At 41.3% G+C, this 21,376-nt stretch overlaps 1 protein-coding gene across 1 annotated transcript in view; it reads right to left on the reverse strand.

The window, feature by feature from the left end:
• PKP1 (plakophilin 1) overlaps window positions 1–21,376 on the reverse strand; it is a 48,791-nt gene that overhangs the window by 15,358 nt on the left and 12,057 nt on the right. The window contains exons 2-6 of the mRNA XM_083508558.1: window positions 19,845–19,945; window positions 9,143–9,561; window positions 4,638–4,782; window positions 1,347–1,554; window positions 132–309 (exon numbers count right to left, since the gene is read on the reverse strand). Coding sequence (XP_083364684.1) covers window positions 132–309; window positions 1,347–1,554; window positions 4,638–4,782; window positions 9,143–9,561; window positions 19,845–19,945 — 1,051 coding nt within the window. The remainder of the gene's footprint in view (window positions 1–131; window positions 310–1,346; window positions 1,555–4,637; window positions 4,783–9,142; window positions 9,562–19,844; window positions 19,946–21,376) is intronic.

Below are 21,376 nucleotides of genomic sequence, written 5' to 3' on the forward strand. Positions count from 1 at the left end.
TTTAATTTTTGCATACTGACTTGAAATCATTGATAAAAGACAGTATATCAACACTCTAAATTACATACATAACATAAATGCACCTCCGTTTTTTCAATATGATCAAAATACTAATATGTCTGTTGACCTACCTCAGACAACCAGTGGCATTGAAGAATACCTCTGGGTCAATAATTTCTCTTGATCTAGTACTAACACCATCAGACCAGCCAGAAAAAGGTATAATAACACGATCAGTCAGAACAGGAAGAGCTTCATGTATTAAATCTTCTTTCAGTTCATCTGTGGACGATAAGTTCCAGAGCAATCCTGGAAAGCAAATACATGAGACACATTGCTATAGCTTCCTGTCATTCTCATTTAGATTCATAATAATAATAATTTTATTATTTATACCTGCCCATCTGGCTGGGATTCCCCAGCCACTCTGGGTGGCTCCCAGCAGAACATTAAAAACAGAATAAAACTTCAGACATTAAAAACTTCCCTAAATAGGGATTCAAGAGGAAACTGTAAAACTAATAGGTATTCTGAAAGTGAGTCTCCAAATGTTCATGGAAGGCATTCAAGCTACAGTCATGTTAAAATAAATTCTACCTGCCTCACTGCCTGCTTATGAATGATACTGGGAATCTATGTCTACTAGGCCTGAAATCTCTGATACTACATAGCTTTATTTCTGTTCTGGTGTGTTACTGGGATAGGGAAGAAAAAAACCAGGGAACCAAAATATCAGTCTAGAAGATTGCCTTTCCTTTTAACAAACTGGTAGTGTTTCTTTATTAAATTACAACTTCTCTTCCACTTGCTGCATTAAATGAAAAAGCACTAATATCGAGGTTTTCCAATACAGTGGGACCTCAGTTTACAAACAGTCCTGTTTATGAATTATTCCGTCTATGAACTCCGCAAAACCGGAAGTCGTGTTCCGGCTTGCGAACTTTACCTATGAACGGAATCCGAATGGTGGAAGGGTACCGGCGGCGGGAGGCCTCATTAGGGAACGGATTTGGTTTAAGAACGGACTTCTGGAATGGATTAAGTTTGTAAACCAAGGTACCACTGTATACAAATATATTGAAGTTTAGTCAATTTTAGGTTACCTATATCGAGGGCTTCCACCTGCACAACAAGACTTACTCTTCTCTCCCCAATCTGTTCAGGTTTTGGTGGGGAGCACAGGGAGCACACAGAGTGAAGAGAGGGAGGAAGTTCCATTGTGCAGGTATAACTCCTTGCGCCAATGGGAAACCTTTGTTGGACACAACCCAATATTTATGCACTAATTCGTATTAGTGATTTCCTGTTCCAGTTACTCCAACATTGTTATAAAAGGGTGGGGATACCTGTCAGCTGCTTCTGTATCTCTGTGCTCCCAGTCCTTCTCAGGAGGCTCACACATTCTCGAATTCCATTCTGACGGCGGGTTTCTAGCTTGTTGGTTGGATTTCTGAAAACTAAGTTTCGGAGGGCCCCAGCTGCAGCCTGTTGCACGTTCTCATCTGGGCTGCGGAGAAGCTCAATAAGCTTGGAAATGCCACCAAGCCGATAGACCTAACAAAGAAGGGATTTAAATGTTTCTTGATCAAAACTGTTAAGAAACCTCTCTTGTTTTTTCTGCAGATAGAAAGCATCCATGTTGAAGGTTAACATATGATGTATACTCATTGCAGTGACCAGTGTTGAACTACTACTGGCTTTACTGTGAATATTGATTCATTTAATTTATTTATTAAATCTGTATACTTCCCCACATCTGTAGAGCTCAGGGAAGTTCACAGCATAAAAATACAAAATAAAAAAACATAATAATATAAACATAATAATCACACGATAAAGTGCATAATAAAAACAAAAACAAAACAATAACGCCCTCCCCCTATATATGTCTATGTGCCCCATACAGTAGGTTTTATTGCATGCATAAACTGCTGCTTCCTATTGCACATGATAGCATTAAGAGTTTATAGAGTGTTCCTTGAGGTCCAAAATCTCTTCTTCCTTTAAAATAATGAACCAATGCTTTTGATTGGTTCAAAAGCCACCTTGGTGCAGAGGTCACTCACTATACGTGAAGGAAGGAACGCTTTGCTGATGAGTCAGGGCAGTTTCTGCAATTCAGCAGTTCAGGTGATAGCAGTCTAGGTTCCAACATGCCATGTACCGTAGGGAAAAGGGTGTGCTCTTGTTCGTTGACTGCTGAAAGCTCTGGTCTAGACCTCACTTGGTTCAATGACCCTTGTACAATATTATTTGAAAAGGTGGAAGCGAGACTGGAAAGCTTATGTGTTAAAGAGGAAATGGGTGCTGCTCTAGGAAAGCCAGACTAGTCATGATGTAGAAAGTAAATATAAACGAACTGTCTATTATAAATTGTTTAAGTTGTTGGACAGGCAATTAATCAGGATCACTGCCCTGATATTTTATGACATGCCACTATAGAAATACTTATTATAAATAAAAAATAATTTGGAATAAGTGCTTTCCTACTGGTCATAATTATTCCTCAAAATACTTTTTATCTCACTCCTTCCATTGCCTAGTGGATAGGCATCATGGTTTGATATTAGAGCAAATGATATGTCCCAAACAGGTATTTTTTCCAAAAGTGTGCAAGATTTATTTGCCCTCATTGCAAGTTTGTTCTGAGTAAATTTTGGAAAAGAATATACCCATGAAGACAGCATGGTTATGTTATTCAGTAAAGTATCATTTTTGCTAATGGCATGATAATATGAACAATGTTAGCTGGATCCTGGCCTGCACCCAGCTTTGGCTAACAGGGATGCAGGCTGGGGACTTGGGCTGTGCCAGGGGGTGGAGCCAATGGAGCAGGTAGGCTTCCCTTGGATCCACCCCTTGCCCATTTAAGCAACTCACACCTGGGGCACTACCTGTTTGTTCCTTTGCCAGCTTCCCCCCCCCTGCCCACCCACACTCGGTTTAAGCTTATAGTCAATGACTTTGCTGTGGCTATGGTGGTTGCTGTTCTTTAAGGGGGCCGGGTAGGAATTTGCCCACCGGGCTAATTGGCACTGACCCGGTGGTTTTGCCCACCTCATAGCAATTGTCACAACTGGTTGGGCATTGGGCCAATCCTTTGTTTTGGATGGAGGGGAGGTTGTAGTCTCCATCTGCCCCTCCAATTGCTGGGGTATCCCGTTAAAGGGATCTAGGGGGAGTGGCCATGTCTGCATGCCCAGGTGGGGGCCAGGGCCGAAGGCACTCCCCCATACGGTGGTCCCTGCAGGGGTCACCCTATTTGATGTAAATCTTAGGAACCCCCATCTGGATTGGCCACACGTCACTTCCAGTAGTTGGGCCAGCAGTATTTTGATTGCCCCATGCCCAAGCCAAACCTCTTTCATCTGTATTCAATAAAGTTGTGGTGTGTTTTGACCCCAAAACCAGCCTCATTGGTCTCTTATTTGCATGGGGTGGGGTGGGGGAGCCCAGTGCCTGGTCCTGAAAGTCAAATATTTGTCTGACAGCTTTCTTTCATAGAACCTTCGAGTTGGAAGGGACCCCAAGGGTCATCTAGTCCAAGCCCCTACAATGCATAAATCTCAACTAAAGCATCCATGACAGATGGCCATCCAACCTCTGTTTAAAAACCTCCAAGGAAGGAGAGTCCACCACCTCTTGTGAGAGTCTGTTTCACTGCTGAACAGCTCTTACTTTCAGGAAGTTTGTCCGAATGTCTAGCCAGAATATCCTTTCTTATAACATGAAGCCATTGGTTCAAGTCCTACCCTCCAGAGCAGGGGAAAACAAGCATACTCCCTCCTCCATGTGACAACCCTTAAGATATCTGAAGGTAGCTATCATATCTCCTCTCAGCCTCCTCTTTTCCAGGCTAAACATACCCAGCTCCTTCAAACGCTCCTCGTAAGGCTTAGTTTCCAGACCCTTGATCATCTTGGTTACCCTCCTCTGCACACGTTCCAGCTTGTCAACATCCTTCTTAAATTGTGATTCCCAGAATTGGACACAGTATTCCAAGTGTGGTCAGTGACAATTTCAGAATTGGATAACCAATTTGTTCTGAAGGAACAAAAGTGGATATCCTAACTGTTTCCAAACTGCATTTTGATACATTTATGGGATCTGACTGATGCATGCTAATGTTGGTGCTGCTTTAGAATTCAAATACTCAAAATGAAAGTTTTCTCAGTTGAATTTGCAATTCTGACACACTTCTTGAAAACATAAATTTAAAACAACTATATTTCAATTATCATTACCTGGAAATAACCCCCCAAAACATAATCATTCATATGCATCTGCATCAATTCAAATAACCACATCTGAACCTATGCCAAGAATTTTGAAGTCAGAAGCTGATGCTCTGAACAACTGTATGTTTGGAAGTTTAAACATAAATTATTTGCAGAGAAGTAGAGCTTTGTGTGTGCCTAATAACTACCCAAAAAGCGCACCCAATGCACTAATGGAGAAGCCCCTTTTATACCCCTAGTATTACCTCTTAGTGTTGAATGGACAAGATACCTCTTCCCAATCTGACTTCCTCTTCTTTCTGGTGGAGCTACAGGAAACATGAGTCCTGACATAATTCCACACATTAAAGCATCTCCTACAAAGCCACACACAGCTGAAGTAGTGAGGAATAACTTTACCTCTTGCTTGGCAGATTCATCTTGAAAACAGGTGTGCTGCAGGTAATAAGCCCCCATGGCATGGTACTTCTCATCTGAAGAACACAGGAACTGGATAGCTTTCTGAATAGTCATTGCTCCATAATCCATCTCATCATTGACTATTCTAAACATAAAAAAGAAAGGGGAAGGAAATGTCATTCACTGTGAGGCAGATTCCTAGCAGTTTAATAGCAAAATAGTGGAAGAGCTAATAATGAGTTACATCCTCTTCTTATCTAGGTGATAAATATCAACAGGGAAGTACAGGAACTCTGAACAGTGCATAAATCCCACCCTATAAACTATGTAAACACTATCTATCAACCAAAAAGTTGTAAATATACAACATTAAGATTAAAATAACAAGATTACACTAAAGGTAAGACTCCAGCTACCTCCTTGCTCAATAAAACCATCCCACCAGCTCTTCTGTACCATATTGAAAGGACACCATTTCCCATAATGCAAATCAGGCATAGGCAAACTCCGGCCCTCCAGATGTTTGGGACTACAATTCCCATCATCCCTGACCACTGGTCCTGTTAGCTAGGGATGATGGGAATTGTAGTCCCAAACATCTGGAGGGCCGGAGTTTGCCTATGCCTGATGTAAATGATTCACCTAAATTAAAGGGTCAAAACCTTTATCCCACCCTCATCCCTTTTAGCCATAATACAGCCTCATTTCCTCTTCAGTTCCTATTTTAGCATAAAATTGTCCTGCCATTCTCTTCTACCCACCCACCTAACTAGACCCCAGTATAGAAGTTATCCAACTGGATAGCAAACTAAGTCAGGGAAAGGACCAAGTGAACAATCTTCTAAGGCTTGCACGGCAGCAATGCAGTTTTACCTCATTCTAAATAGTAGTAGTAGTAGTAGTAGTAGTAGTAGTAGTAGTAGTAATAATAATAATAATGATAATAATTTATTTATACCCCACCCCTCTGGCTGAGTTTCCCCAGCCACTCTGGGTGGCTCCCAATCGAGTGTTATGGTCCCAAAGTACTTGCTACCACCCAAGAGTTGGGTAGCATAGGATAATTCTGTACCAACACAATCGTTATAAGCAGTGCTTATAGGAAAAACGGTGCTGGTACTCACCATGAAGTTGTTACAATAAGTGCCACACTTTTAACATTTGTTGGGGGGGGGGGAGAGAATAAGCCAGTACTGCATACCCTTTAGTATCCCAAGAAAAAAAGCCATGGTTGTATACCTGTAGACCTTGGAAATGTGAATGTACATGCTTAAGTTATTTTGTCTTGGAGTTTTGACTAGGAGCTGCAGCATGGCGCCACAGATAGCACGGTGTACTCATACAAAACTTATTTACATCTGCCACATGCAAAAGCAGCTGCCAAGTTCTGCACTACAAGTGCATATGGAAGATCACGGGTGAATCTTTTTTCTTCAGGTGAATCTAAAATTACCACTTGTGATTCCTTTTTTAATAATCTTTTTTTGGACTAGAAGCATTGGTATCCCATCAAAGGGATTCAGGGTGGAAATGCTTCCTTTCCAGGCACCCAGATGGGTGCTGACAGGTCAGGTGATCACAGGTGGGGTCACCCTGACTTGGTGTGTGTCATTGGGTGGTTCGTAACCTTGGTTAACCCTGCCAAAATAATCAACCAGCAACTGGGCTGGTTGAACCAGGTTACACACCCAGTGCCTGCACCCAAAACCTGTTGACATCTGTAATCAATAAAGTTGTGACCTGTATAAATCTCAAGTGGTTTTCCTGCATTTATTGCAATTCTACAAGGCTTGGGGCTGACCACCCACAGCTTCACTGCGCCTGGGGCCCACAACCATCTATTCAGTGTTAGGCAAGTCTTAAAATAGCTAATGAGAAAAAAACAAAGTGTTTTTCTGCTCGATCCTGATAAAATATTCAAAGTAGAAATAATTCTATAACCATGTTGATTAACTGATGGAGCTGGAATATCAGTGCAAATGTTTGGCATACTTAGGTGTAGCAATCCATCCTGGAATGTTTTACACCCAGAGATAAATCAATTCTCAAGTCTCAACTGATAACCATTCTCAGTCCTCAGCCTGTCCCAAATTTGTAGGTACACGGTGCTCTATTATGCAATGTGCCACTTAGTAGGTTTTCAGGACACTGGGAATAACTATGAACATGCGTCAGAACATTTTGCAAAAACCAAACCAAAAACCCTAGAAAATTTACCTAGTGATCATTGCACCAAGCCCCTGTTTCTGGTTTAAGTCTCATTGTTTCATAAAAAAGCACAATCCCTTACCATTTCTGTAGTTTAGGCAAATTAACATATTTTATTTGAAAGCAAAAGCTAAGGGCTTTCCCACCAAGTAAGAAAGTTACTTTCCGAAAGAATTTTCTTCTACAAGCCACTACACATTCATATCCTAGAACCACTTTGCTTCCTCTATTGTGAATACAGCAATTACAAAAATGTTTAGTAAATATAACAAATAGGGCAGCCTCTCAGTTTAGACATGTTATTTCACAGTTATCCATCTCTGCACCTCTCCTCCTTCTGTGTTCATAAACAGGGGGCGGGGGGGAATGTGGTTGCAGGATGACCAGGGACAGACAAGCTTTGTTCTGGACACACTCCATGTGAAGTGACTTTGCCCAGCAGTGCATGGCCTAGAGAGCAGTGAAACGGGTGGAATTTCACCCCCACATCAGGGCTCTTGCACAGTTTTGCAGGAGGGATCCTCCTGTGGGATCTCAAGAGAGAAGGATGGGGTCAGAGGTTTTTCCAAGTCCATTTTGCCTTGCGAATTACCCACTCTGAGATTAGAAGCAGAGGCAGATTTATGGGAGTGTGACCGGTTCAGTTGCAATGGGCATGGAGCTTTGGGGATGTCACCAAAGATACCACAACTATTATTTAGAATGGAATGAGAGAGGTCTCTGCAGAACCGAGAGCAGCTGGCCCATCTCCCCCACTTGTCCTACCCGCCAGATTATTTAAAAACAGTTTTCAATTTGAAGATTCTGTTTCCAGAGGCCTATAAGTTATAGAAGCTGTTTCCCTTGGAGAAAGAATTGGCATTACCAGTGGCATCAAATCCTCTCCAGATTAGATATTGGACTGAATTTTCTAGTTCTACAGTGCTTCAGAACCATGCAGACAGTCTCAATTCTAGAAAGGAGGCAACTCCCCAACAAGAACAAGTTCAACTGGCAAGAAGATTCAGCAACCAGGCCCAGTGCTTCAAGACAGACAACTCCCAAATCTGAACCAGTTCTACAAGGTGAACCACACCCTATCGGGAAAGGTGCTACAAAGAGACCACTCCTGAGAGACATTTGGCAGAGGACAGTGTTTCTCACTCAACAGTTATGCTGCTGATAAATCTTCATGAGCTGAAATGGCTCTCTCATTTTTTAAAAGCTCTATAATAAACCAGATCTGTAATAATATTTTCAATGGTAACTAGCCTTTTCTTAGGGAGAAGTTTGGGCAGGGCAACTAATTTGACACTCCAGAGTGGCAGAATCTCCTCCTCACACACCCAAAAGAGTCATGAATGGTGTTATAGAGACTAACACATTTATTATGACATAGACTTTTGTGGACTAATATCCACTTTGCCATAAGTCTGAAGAGCTATGCTAAGTTAGCAGGTATGCAGCAGCCCATACTTGTCTGCTTAGGATAACACTTCAGGCCTCTGAAGAAGTGGACTCTAGTTCATAAAAGCTTGTGCCATTTTCTGTTCTTTAAAGGTGCAACAAGACTTTTTTGTAATTTTAAGCTAAAGTTCCATAGAGTTCCAAACCATTTTTCTGGATTCCATGTCACATGCCTCAAAATTATTATTATTATTATTATTATTATTATTATTATTATTATTATTTAATAATAATAATAATAATAATAATAATAATAATAATAATAATAATAATAATATACTGCCCTATACCCACAGGTTAGAATAAATCTAACTGAAGGGTCAATTCATCAGTTTTCACTGGAATTTTCTTTACTCCAAAGCTTAAGACATTTAAAAGTTACCACTAGTAGGCTAAACTAATTACTTGAACCTCACTTAAACCTTTAGTTCATAACTCTTTACTTGGGAAGAACAGATAGAGTAGAGGCATATGTTATTGGTGCTGAATATCTGACTGCCATTATTAGTGTCACAGACAAAGGATCTGTTAAATGTGGTGTCAAGTTAAGATTCTTTAACATGGAATTCTCCCTTTCCAGCTGAGATCCAAACAGTGCAATCCTATGAATGGTTACTTAGAAGCTCCATTGCGTCTAGTCCAGCTTGTTTAGGATTGCAAACTAAATGGCTCAAGTCTTGATTCATGCAAGCCACATCAAAAAATCAGGAGGAAAAAGACCAGAATAAGGTTCTGATGGGATTCAGAAATGGCAAACCTTTTCTTTCTGCATGGTGATGAAAACCAAGTAGATTGCCCTGCATACCATGAAGAAGAAATCACAAGCAGAAAGGACACACATGAGAACTTACTTTGAGTTAACCTGTCCATAGACTGCATCCTGCTTGCTGCTAGCAACAGGCTGTACATAGACCATGCTGGCAGAGGTGCAAGAGGGGCTGCGGACTGGAACTACTTTGTTTGGCCTTGTTGCAGTTGTAATTCCATGCTGGTTGTTGCTTGTGCTGTTGTAGAAGCTATGGCGATGCATACTGGTCTTGTGATTCACACGGCTTCCACTCTGGTTTCTCCTCAGCGTGCCTCTTGGAGGGTCATAGTAGAGGTCTGGCTCACTCCGGCTACTCTTCATAGTCTGCACAAGGCAGTAATCACTGCCAGGAACAGTTGGGCTACAGACCTTGTTGTAGTTCCGGCTGCCCCAGCCGTCCATTTGGCTGTAGGAGCTGTAGCGTTTGTTCTCGGCTTCTCTTTTGAGGGTTCCATTGTACAGCTGGGGGAGATTGGGGAGAGGGAGAAGGGGAAGAATAGGAAATACAAGGGTCAAAGTTAGAATTTCACTTGCTTTACAAAGACCACTTAGATCCCTGAGAGGTACTGAGCACCATGTCCAATGAAAGTAGAGTGGCCATGTGCTCTTACACTGGAGAACCTTCCATTCGAAGGGCTGTCCAGTACAAGCCCAGCTTAAAGATGAAGTACGCTAATAAGGCAAAGCAGGGGCCTTGACATTGCCCATCAACAGTTACTACTTGTCAGCACACTATCAGTATTCCCCTCTATGTGCTTCTATTTAAATTAGAATATCTTTTTTTTAAAAAAAAAATGCATCTCTATACAAAAAATATCCTATGCAAATTTTATGTATTTCCTCTATCTGGGGGATGCATAAGTAACCACCCTAATCGAAAGTGGCTCATTACCTTTGAGAGGAAGAATGAATGAGCCATGTTCAGTAGAAGCAGTGACAGCCCAAGACATTTTGCTACCTGAAGCATAGTCCACATGGCACACCCATCACCAATATTTGGGCCAATATTTTTTTTAAGGCTTTCTGCACCATATAGGAGGCACTCTTTTTCTGCCACACCCCACCAGTGCTGCTTTATGGAGCCATAGCCAGATCTACAGTCCTCCTACTCATGGAAGCTATAGCGAAAGGGGCAGGGAGCAGGATGATCAGGCCTGAATCAGGCTGGTGCAGCAATGGGGCCTGGATCCCCAAACAGCTGTGCCACAGATCCTGGCCTGGCTCATCCCCACATGTGAAACACCCCTTTAAGAATACTGCAAAGCCTTCCATGAGACTGGTGGCCAGTGGGAGACTGCCAGAACTGGATGGAGCATCTCCTAATCCAACACACAAACACACATCTGGTAGAAGGAGAGTTTAGGTTGCTCTGGACGAAACCAATTCCTGCCTTCATCTAGTCTCATCATGGTTCTGCCTAAAGCAAGTCATTTCACATTGCTGGTGAATTTCACTCTACTCAGCACCCCTCAGGATTTTTCTCATCACAGCATTACACATTAATATGAACCGAGTGTATTTTTATCCCTCCGCTCTCAACCACAAAGTAGAGGGGAAAGGACAAAAAGTGCAAATAAAATAGAGAATTGCCACCACAAGGCCAGAGCTGTCTCAGCAGTTCACTGAAGTTCAGTGCAGCAATCTAAGAACTTCCTAATAAATTCTCATTTTCCCCCACCTCACTGAGGCTTTTTGCATCTATTTAATGAACATATGTTCAGAAATTTGGATTTGTGAAGAATCTCAAGTATGTCCTGGCCTACAGTGTAAACATGTTGAACCATCTCCAAGACTGGAGTATCTCTAACCCTCTCTGGCAAAGTAACTCTCTTAAGAGAAGGAGAGAGTCTGTGAAACACCTTAGTATGGATTCATTCAGTCCAAGGCTATTTGTGTGCTCATTTGAAGGTTACTCTTTTACCACACATTTCAAGCAGGATATACATCCATGTATCCATGTAACAATAATTTGTGCTTGAGCTTGCTTTTCCCTCCTCTCTCCCACCCCCCTTTTCTTCATGTATCATGTCCTTTTAGATGGTGAGCCTGAGGGCAGGGACCTACTACAGATATTTGTAAGCTGCTCCAAGAGGTGTTCTGCCTAAAGGGTGGGTTTTAGAAATGCAATAAATAAATAGCGAAACCAGAATGTGCAGCAGCATCCCATGGTGTTTACTCAGGATAAGTAAATCCCACTGTATTCACTAGGATTTTTGCTTTCAGTTAGCACACATATTAAGGATAGATCTAGACACATCAAAGAAGCGTTACAGTTAAATGCATTGTAAACTCATACAGGGAAATCCAGTAGGGAAAGACAGGACTCCACAGTGCCATCTGGTGTCACAGTTTTATATCGCATATACAACGCTTTTTCTTTACCAATCTAGCTGAGTCCTAAGTGTCTGTGAGACAGCTGCTAATTATGTCCCTAACATGACGTGTCCAACCAAAGTGTTAATGTCATAACTTCTGAGTTTATTTTTTAAGCATGCACACCAGTTTTGCTCTACTGCAGGCTTCCTCAGCCTTGGCCCTCCAGATGTTGTGGGCCTACAAATCCCATGATCCCCAGCTAGCAGGACCAGTGGTCAGGGATGATGGGAATTGTAGTCTCAAAACATCTGGTGGGCCAAGGTTGAGGAAGCCTGCTCTACTGCATCACTGGGATTCAGTGGGTTCTCTGAGACCTTCTTCCTTGTATAGAGTACTATTCCAGTTAAAATGCACCCAAATTTATGCCTTAGTCTTCCAAACTCAGGGAAGCGTTTTGCTGACACAAAGCTTGCCCTGAGAGGAATGTGTCCTTGTTGGAGACAGAACATTTTCCTTTCCTGTTAAATGCGAGAAGCTATGGCCCTCTCCTGTCCATCTTACTGAGAGACCATCTGCTATCTGACATGGCAGGAAAAAAGAAAAGAAAGCTGAAGAGCAAAAGTAGATCTATGCTTTCGGTATAAAAGAGCAAACTGCAATGCTGTCTATTAAAAAACAAACCACCAGCTAGAATCCTGGGAAAGAATGAGATGCAGAGCCTTGGAGCCTGTGATATCAGGGTTCAGCTTATAGCAAAATTCAAACATTGGTTTTGATAATGAGCTTCTTTTAACACCATAGAAGCTGTTTTTCCACATCTCTGCAGGATAAATCTTGTGCATCTCACTCCACCCAAGCTGTGCTTGCATTGACTTGTTTCTAAGAACTTGTTTAGCAGAAAGGTGTCTTCCCAGAGCTAATAACTTGGCATCCACAGCTCCCAAGCTTCACTGGGAAGAAGAACATGTTAACAGCTCAATAGCACAGAAAAGGAGCCTGCCATTCCAAAATTCAGGATACCCCCCTTAATAATTCCTTCTCATAAACACATTGAAATGAACAGTGTACAAACACACTTGTGCACAAACGTCTTTTTCGTTTGTTCTCCTTCCAGACACTTGATGTGAATAAATGCAAAAGAAAACAGAAGCCTTACATAAATAATATGTTAAGTCTTTAATGGAAACATAATAGCTAGCTTTTGTTAGCTGCAAATGCCCCAGGGACTCAACATCTGTGCCAAGTTGCTATCTCTCTATTATTCTCTCTTTTGCTGCTATAAAGGTGCATGACTTACTAAAAAAAAAAAAAAAAAAAAGAAGAAGAGTGTAGCCAAGGTAAGTCTCCAGCTATTCAAGCTAGATCAGACAGCCTTGAACATAGCCCACATAGTTTGAATGCAGCAAATGTCAACATTGGAGCAGCATCCAGGAGGCAAATAGCTGATCAAGCTAGCACTCAACTTGAAGTGCAAGAAGTAGAATGATGGAGAAGGGGACTACAATGCCATGTGGAATTTAGTATAACAGCCTTTGGGTATCTCTCATTTAGCCCATACCACCAAGACTGGTCCTGGTAGTTTCCCAGTCTGTGTTTGGTTCTGGGATGAGGAATCAGCAGTAGGATTAGCACAGCTGAACCAAGACATTTTGGCATCCAAGGTGGACCCCAAAATGGTGTTCCTTATCCTGCCAGGGAAGAAAGTGTGAGAGGAGATATACAGCAGGAACAAAGAGTAAGGTTGATAGTGGGATCTGCTGCCTCTATAGATCTTGCCACCTGAGGCAGTCACCTCACCTTTCCTCCTGGGTGGGCTGGCCCTGAGGATCAGCATAGTAGCCCTACCATCACTTGATTTTCTTAAACTAGTATTGAAGAGCCATCTTTTTTCCATAGCCTTTACTGGCTACTGCACATCAAGCTGTGGAAATGGTTCCTGTTTGTCTAGGTATTTGTTGGGTTATTTGTTGCTTTTGTGATGGCTCTTACTGGTGTTATGAAGCAGATAACTTCAAATGGTACAAATTATATTTTATTTTATGTCCATATTGTAAAGCACCCGTTGATGGAATTTCCTTGAAAAGTGGGTCATAAATTGTATTTGAACCCATAAATAAATGGTGGCGTATCAAAAGCACTAAATCAACACATCTGACACCATCCCAAGCCACCTCCACACAAAACAAAACCCTTTACGCAAAGGCAGCTTGAACGCTTGAACATGTTGAACCTTTGCAGCTTGACATGAAACAAATATGTTTGGGCATATACTGTATACCTTCCAGACTGGTTAAATTCCAATCCACTCTTTTCAACAAACCTTTTGAATAGGCTCAGGTTCTGGCTCCCAACTTTGTGTGCATGCCAAGATCACCAAAAATAAGGAACTGGTGATTCGGTGAAGAGACTCTCTGCATTCTTCTGCCAAGTCCATTTGCAATTGAGGCTAGCCTGTTAGGTGAAGGGGCATTGCCTCACTAACCTAAGCTTGCCTTCAGCCAGCCCTCCAGCTGTCTGTTTCTACTACAACAACTCTAGGTAAGGGTAATGGCAATGGCTATAACCTTCTTTCTCCTGAGTCCCAGTGTTGTCCCTTGCAGAACTTAGCAGGGATGAGGATGCAGACAAAGTCAGAATTAGCTGGCTCTGCCTGTCAATGACTCTGGCTCCACCCACTGTTAACCTGCCTGCCCTACCTGTCCCAAAGGACCCCAGCACCACTGTCCATTTCCAACAGAAGGTGGCTGCTTTAAGCAAATATCTCTCACCGTTTGAATTATTGAGTACCGCTATGGAAGCAGTCAATGTCAGATCCACTAACAAGGGCAGTTGGCAGGGGCAAGTTTTTCACATTTGTTTTGTTTCAGGCTAGAGCAGCTGAAAGGCAATAGAATCAGGTTCCTTGGGGGATCCATCATGCTTTGGACCCAGTAGATCCATAAATTCAGTTTTAGCGCGGGTGGTGATGTGGTCTAAACCACTGAGCCTCTTGGGCTTGCCGATCAGAAGGTTGGTGGTTCGAATCCCCGCGATGGGGTGATCTCCCGTTGCTTGGTCCCAGCTCCTGCCAACCTAGCAGTTCGAAAGCCCGTCAAAGTGCAAGTAAATCAATAGGTACTGCTTTGGCGGGTAAAAGGCATTTCTGTGTGCTGCTCTGGTTTCGCCAGAAGCGGCTTAGTCATGCTGGCCACGGGACCCGGGAAAACTGTCTGCGGACAAATGCTGGCTCCCTCACTGTAAAGTGAGATGACCACTGCAACCCCAGAGTCGTCTGTGACTGGACTTAACTGTCAGGGGTCCTTTACCTTTACCTTTTACTAGCTACCATTGATAGTAGCTTCTGCCCACCAATGGCACTCCTCTCTGATGGCAGAAGTCTATGGGGATTTTAAAATTTTGCTCTAATCTATGACTGAGGCCAAGCAATCCAATGATTCTGCTAATGTATATCAGCAGCTTGTTAATGTCAGCATAACATCAGTGTATCTTAGGATCCCATAGCAATCTAGGTGACTTAGATGGAAAATATATTAATGCCTTATTAATCATCACCCGCATAGTAATAATAATTTGTACAGTACTTTAGTGTTGGATTATCTCAGTAATCTAGGCCTGCACAACTTGCCACTCGCCAAGTCAAATGCAGTCTATCTTCCTTTTAAAACATGGTTAATTAAATATATTAACACCCCCATAAGTTAAGTAAGTAGCAATTATTGTAAATGTTCATATCACCAAAATGATTCACGAAGCACTTAAGTGACATGATAACACGTTTATAATTTTTATTGTGTGAGGCTGTGGTCACCAAGAAATTTTCAGAAGTGGACCCCTATCATTCTCCACCCTGTCTAACGGGAGAAAGTGAACCACAACCCACACACACAGACACAGGCACACAGAGACAACTGGAAACTGAATAGGTCAATGGGAGAGACAGGAATTGAACCCACTCATGAGTCTACTTATTAGGTGGTTCCAATTTCTATAGCTAGCAAAGCGATTAGTAGAGAGAGAGAGGAACCGAACAAAAAAACTACAGGTGGTTTAGTTACTTCTAGAGCAGCAGATGGTGTGGAGGTAAAAAAATAAAATTGCACAAACACATTGGGAGGAGGTGTCTCTCAGGCCAGAGGGGAAAGCCAAAGCAATGAAATATGATGGAGTGCCACCCTGAATGATGTATTGTGCACACCCTAGATCCTGCTTGCGAAAGGGACTCATTCCAGTCTGTTACACACAACTGGAAGAGAAAAACTTGGATAACCAGTAAAAATAAAATAAAATAAAATAAAATATTTTCCTCTGGATTTGAAATATTTCTTCCCTTCACTATTTCATTTTTTTTTACACTTTCCCATTTCTTTCAGAAGGCACAGATGTCCAAGTGTCTATTTATTTATCCGTGCATGCATAAAATTTGTTATTTTGTATGCTCTCGTTAATCAATTGATCCAAAGACAGCTTTGTCATAATTTGATCAGGATGTGAAAATGAATTCAGACAACGTTTCTTCTCACACTCACACATAATTTTTTGGGTCATCTTATAGTGCAATGACTTGCATACTGCCCTGGTATCCACATGGCAGAATTGTTTAATATACAAAACAAATAAATAAACACACCTATGTCTGACATATTGTCTGACACTAGCCTCAATCACAGGCAAGTTTAAAAAAACACCCAATTTTTGTTCAACTGGCTGGTGTTATGAGAATGCATTTGACTCTGAAATTATCCAGTTCTGCATAAATCTCACTGCAAGGTGACTGGGGGAAAATGTTTCATGCTCAGTACAGATCCTCATTTATCTGTCTGGGTGGTATGATGCTTTAATCCCCAGATAAACAGATGATTCTCTTTCCTTCTCAGCTGGGCTGCAAAGAGTTTAGCTCTCAGTGGCGTCCCACGTCACTATTGCAGCTCAGCCAACCAGTTTCAGAGGATTCCCTGATGCAAGCAGTATGGGCAGAAGATTACAAAGATTTCCCTTTCCATCTCTCAGACTTATAATACTGGTGAAACAGGATTACCAGGGACAGCGTTATCATAGTACAATATATTTAGATGATGGCTATTTGAATGTTTTAACAGGATCCAATTTGCAGAGCCATGAAAAACAGCAGCTTTGTAACCTGGCCCGGTCATGGGAAACTCAGACAGCCGTGGATTTAACCAACACCCAACAGCTTCCATTACTCTTTCTCTCTCCCACCTCCTTTATTACTTGCAAAGTATGATTCTTCTCTCATGTTTGCCTGAATCTGTCTGACTGCAGCATCACCGGCTTTGAGTTTATACAGTACATTGTTAGGCGTGCCCTCTGCAATGAGCAGCCTTCGTTCTCCCCAGCCTGTAAATTCCCTCGTTTACAAAAGATTTAACATGCTTCAGCAGTAGTCATTTCCATGACTAATTACAGAAATATTTCTAATGAAACTAAGAAATACAGAAGCCGAGTGACACGTGTGTGCAATGAGAGAAGATGTTCTCTTGAGAATCTCTCCCTAGGTTACGGAAAGCAATGATGCCCATTCAGTTAGCTTTATAGGAGGCAGAGAAACAGCTTGAAGCCAGTTTTCACATTGAATTTGGGAGACAAGAGAGTGTGCATGCTTACACTATGCTCTGCATACACTTTGTGGCTGTGTGTGAAGAAAATGTCAGTTATGTGTGTTTCATTTTGTAGAAGAGACCAGGGAAAGAAGGCATGATAGGCACTTTGTCCTGAGACTTATTGCTGAGCACATGCTGTTGTTGCTGGGAAGGGGAGATCTTATATTATGTTGTAGACTTCAATATCCCAAAGAGACGAAACCAACATAAAAAGTTTCATTAATGAGAATGATCAAAGAATTGCTCAGAAGAGAAGGCAGCCTAAGGGAGAAACATGGTATGCAGTGTCCTATTGTCCCATCATCATGCTCTCCAGGATAGGAAGTTCCCCCACAGCTGGTGATTATTTAGGCAATCCAGGTTAGTGAAGGATATGGTTCTTCTCCATTAGGGCAATGAGATTCATCTTTGGAGGGGTGTGTGCTCTCCATCTTCCTTGTTTGTTTACGAAGGCTACTGTTTTTGTTTTGAGGTTAGTGAGAGTGCCAAGGAAACCAAGCTGAGCTGGCTATTTCCTGTGACAGGAGGAGGAGTGTATGAGAAGCAGCTTGGAAAGGCAGTGAAAACCATCCTTAAATGTGACTTACACAAGGAAGAAGAGAGCAGGAGTTCTGCAACAATCTCTCAGCGGGAGGCACGAGGTGGACTGCACACAGCAATACTGGGAAGCTGCTGGGTGGAGAATGCTTGTACATGTAGGATTGCAAATAGGGACTGGCTCAGGATTGAGCCAGAAAGGCAGGGATTGATTTTGAGTGGCAGGACAGCCATCTCAGTACAGTTTCCTTGGGTGTTCCTTGGGTAGAAGTTAAGCACACTTGCCTCCACACTAGTTTCATTGCCGTTGTAATCTTAGACAGAGATAAAAATAAAGTTGTGGTTTGTTTCTAGTCAAGTTCTGGTGCCCCTCCTTTATTACTCCACAATGCTGCTTGCTCTGTTGAAACATTGCTTCTGCTTGGCTCTGGCAAAATTCATGAGATCTTGACATACTATGTAATATAAATGCACAAATCCAGCAAAAATATAGTTCCATAAACGTCTTCAAGCATGACCAGCAACTGAGCCTCAATTCGCCCCCCATGGTAATGGACTTGTAGCCTAGGCCAAGTCCCTGCTTTACATGACTGCCCCCACCCCAAATCTAAGCAGATGATTGGGATCTGAGTCAATATGTAGTTTTTAGGGTAAAATTGAGTTATGCTAAAGCTCAAAAACTACCAGGTGACTGTCTGGTGGCATTAAATTCACGGATAATTAAAGACAGAATCCTACAGACCAATTTTGAGAAGAAGCTGCACATAGGCAACCAAAGAATAATCATACTTAAAGAAATCCCAGCTCGAATTTTGAGAGAAAAAAATAATTATAAATTTTTGACGGAAGCACTAAAAACACACGAGATCTGTTATAGATGGGAATACCCGGAAGGCATCTCATTTACATTTAATGGAAAGAAACAAAGATGTAGAGACCCAAATGAGGCAGAAACATTCTGGGAAAGAAATAAGAAAAAGCTGAAAGCAAAGAGACCTGAACCAGATGAGGAAGAAAAAGGAGCAGTGGGAGGACGAAGAGAACAGGATAAAGATAATCTTAAGGACTCTAAATAAAGCAGAGAAATGGATTTGACTTGGAACATTAATAGCCTGAATAATAAAAAGAAGCAAAACAAAATAGAATATATTTTACAAAAACAAAATCTGGATATAATTTGTTTACAGAAAACACATGCTGCTAGAAGACATAAAAGAGTGTTAATAAATAAAAGATCGGGTTTGGACTTTGTTTCTTCAGATGAAAGCAAAGAAAGAGGCATGATAATGTATATAAAAGAAAAACTTGAAACGGAAAAATATATAAGGACAAAAAGAGACGAGTGATAGTGGTACAGGTATCGTCACAAGGGGGAAAAATAGTAATTGTGGGGATTTATGCACCAAATTTAAAAAGAAATCAGAATTTTACAAAGAATTAGAGGGGGAAATGTTTGAATTTATGGACCAGAAAATAATATTAATAGGTGACTTGAATGGTGTTCTCTCCCTAGATATGGACAGAACAATAAGAAAATAGGATTCTAAAGAAGGGAGACTACCTATAAATCTTTTCAATCTGGTTGAGAATTTTAAATTGAATGATGTACAGAGATATAAACACTTGTTTGAAAGACAATTTACACATTTCTCAGAGCCTAATCAGTCTGCTGGAAGAACTCACTCAATATGGATCTCAGAAGAAATATTGATAAGAACAAGAAGGGCAGAAATACAACCTAGGACTCTCTCGGACCATAATCCAGTATATCTGGAATTAAAAGGACAGCAGGACTCAACATTCAGATGGAGACTAAATGAAAGCTTATTAGATAGCCAATTGACCCTGGAAAAGGCAGGATTTTTTTTTGAAGGACTATTTTGAAATAAATTTAAATCAAGATACAGATATAAATGTGACTTGGGACGCTAGCAAAGCTGTGATGTGGGGCTTCTTCATACAGCAGAGTGCTTACAGGAAAAAAGTAAGAGAAGAAAAAAGAAAAAAGAAAAGGGGGGAAAAGGAGATCATGGAAGAATTAATGGGAAATGGGAAAAAATTGATAAACCCCAAATCCAAGCAGATGATTGGGTTCTGAGTCAGTATATTCAGCAGCACATCATATAGCATAACAGTGACATATCATTCTTGTTTCAAATGAGTTATTGCCTTTCCAAGGAAGAAAGCTATTTTTGCTTTGTGACAGAAGAGCCCCACCACTGTTTCTCCCCTTGCCCACCATCAGCATCCCATGGTTGTTAGAGAAAACCTTACCCCATGTCCCCAGTTGTTGCTCCCTGTGTGAGCTTTGGCATAGTAGGAACCACGGGCTGTTCCATAGCTGTGACCATCAGCCAGACCATCGTACATGGAACCTGGAAGCAGAGCAAAAGAATTAGGTGTGAAAAGGAGGCACTCTGAATCCTGATTTGATTGAATATTTCAGTGACTGAAGTTTAGTCTCTCGGGAAAATAAATCTCCCTCCCTCCACCCAGTAGGTAAAGCACAATGGACTCAACAGTAATCAAGAAGATATGGATATGGCTGTACTAGGCACAATGTCTGCCCATTAACCTACAACCTACATCAACCTACATCAAGTGAGAACTAGTGGTGGATCAGTCCATGCCAGTTTTGCAGGTGTTTGTTCACACGTCTGTTCCATCACACATTAATCTTCCAGTTTTAAAAATAATACATTTGCAAATTTCATATTTAAATTGTATTTAAACATGTATTTAAATATGTGCTGTATTTTATTACAAAATGCACATATTTTATCTCAATGTGCACATTTCTAAATGCATGTTGTCCTAAAATATCTTTTCTTTACACAAATGGTACATTTATTGAGCTAAAAATTATGTCATAAAATTAAAATACAGTGGTACCTCAGGTTAAGAACTTAATTTGTTCTGGAGGTCCGTTCTTAACCTGAAACTGTTCTTAACCTGAGGTACCACTTTAGCTAATGGGGCCTCCTGCTGCCACGCCACCGGAGCATGATTTCTGTTCTCATCCTGAAGCAAAGTTCTTAACCCGAGGTACTATTTCTGGGTTAGCGGAGTCTGTAACCTGAAGCGTCTGTAACCCGAAGTACCACTGTAAGTGCAAAATCTGAGGAATAATTATGTTCCAATATCTGTGTTTGTCTTGGAAATATTAATTTGGCTGGTTCACTTAAAAATGAATGAAATGATCCTCCATCCACAGTAAGAGCCAGTTCACACGACTCCTATCTCATGAATAATTTTTTTAAAAACAAGAAGCTAAATTCTGAAATTTTCCATGTTTTGAACTTGTACAGAATTTTGTTTTAGCTCTAAAGCCGGTCAGATGAGATATTAGACAACTCATCAAACTTGGTGTTAAGTACATGATAAGATTCCTCCCAAATGATGCATCGCATAGTAAATGGTGACTGGTAAATGCCATAGTATATTTCCAAGTGAGATTTCTCATATCACTTCTATCATATAAAAACCCCACTTACAAACTAGGTTGTTGACATGATATTCTGGCCCCAGAACACTGTATTTAGGCTAGGAAATGTGATTCCTGATGATATGACAGCCCCTCTGCTCCCCACCCCCGCCCCACACAATGGTTTAAATTGTACCCCCTCGAATCTGTGCCCTAGTTATCAAACAGCCCCTAGAGACCTAAAAGCTCAATACGAATAAGGCTGATAGGATTTATTCCTTAGTTTGTAAAAACAGATCTGCTTGCTAGCACATATTGTTCTTTCACAGAAGTCTGGAGTGGAGAAATGCCTGCCAATGAATCCTTACTAACTCATTTACAC

The sequence above is a fragment of the Podarcis liolepis genome (genome assembly GCF_965112155.1).
Source record: "Podarcis liolepis genome assembly, chromosome: 6".
NCBI classification, from domain to species: domain Eukaryota; kingdom Metazoa; phylum Chordata; class Lepidosauria; order Squamata; family Lacertidae; genus Podarcis; species Podarcis liolepis.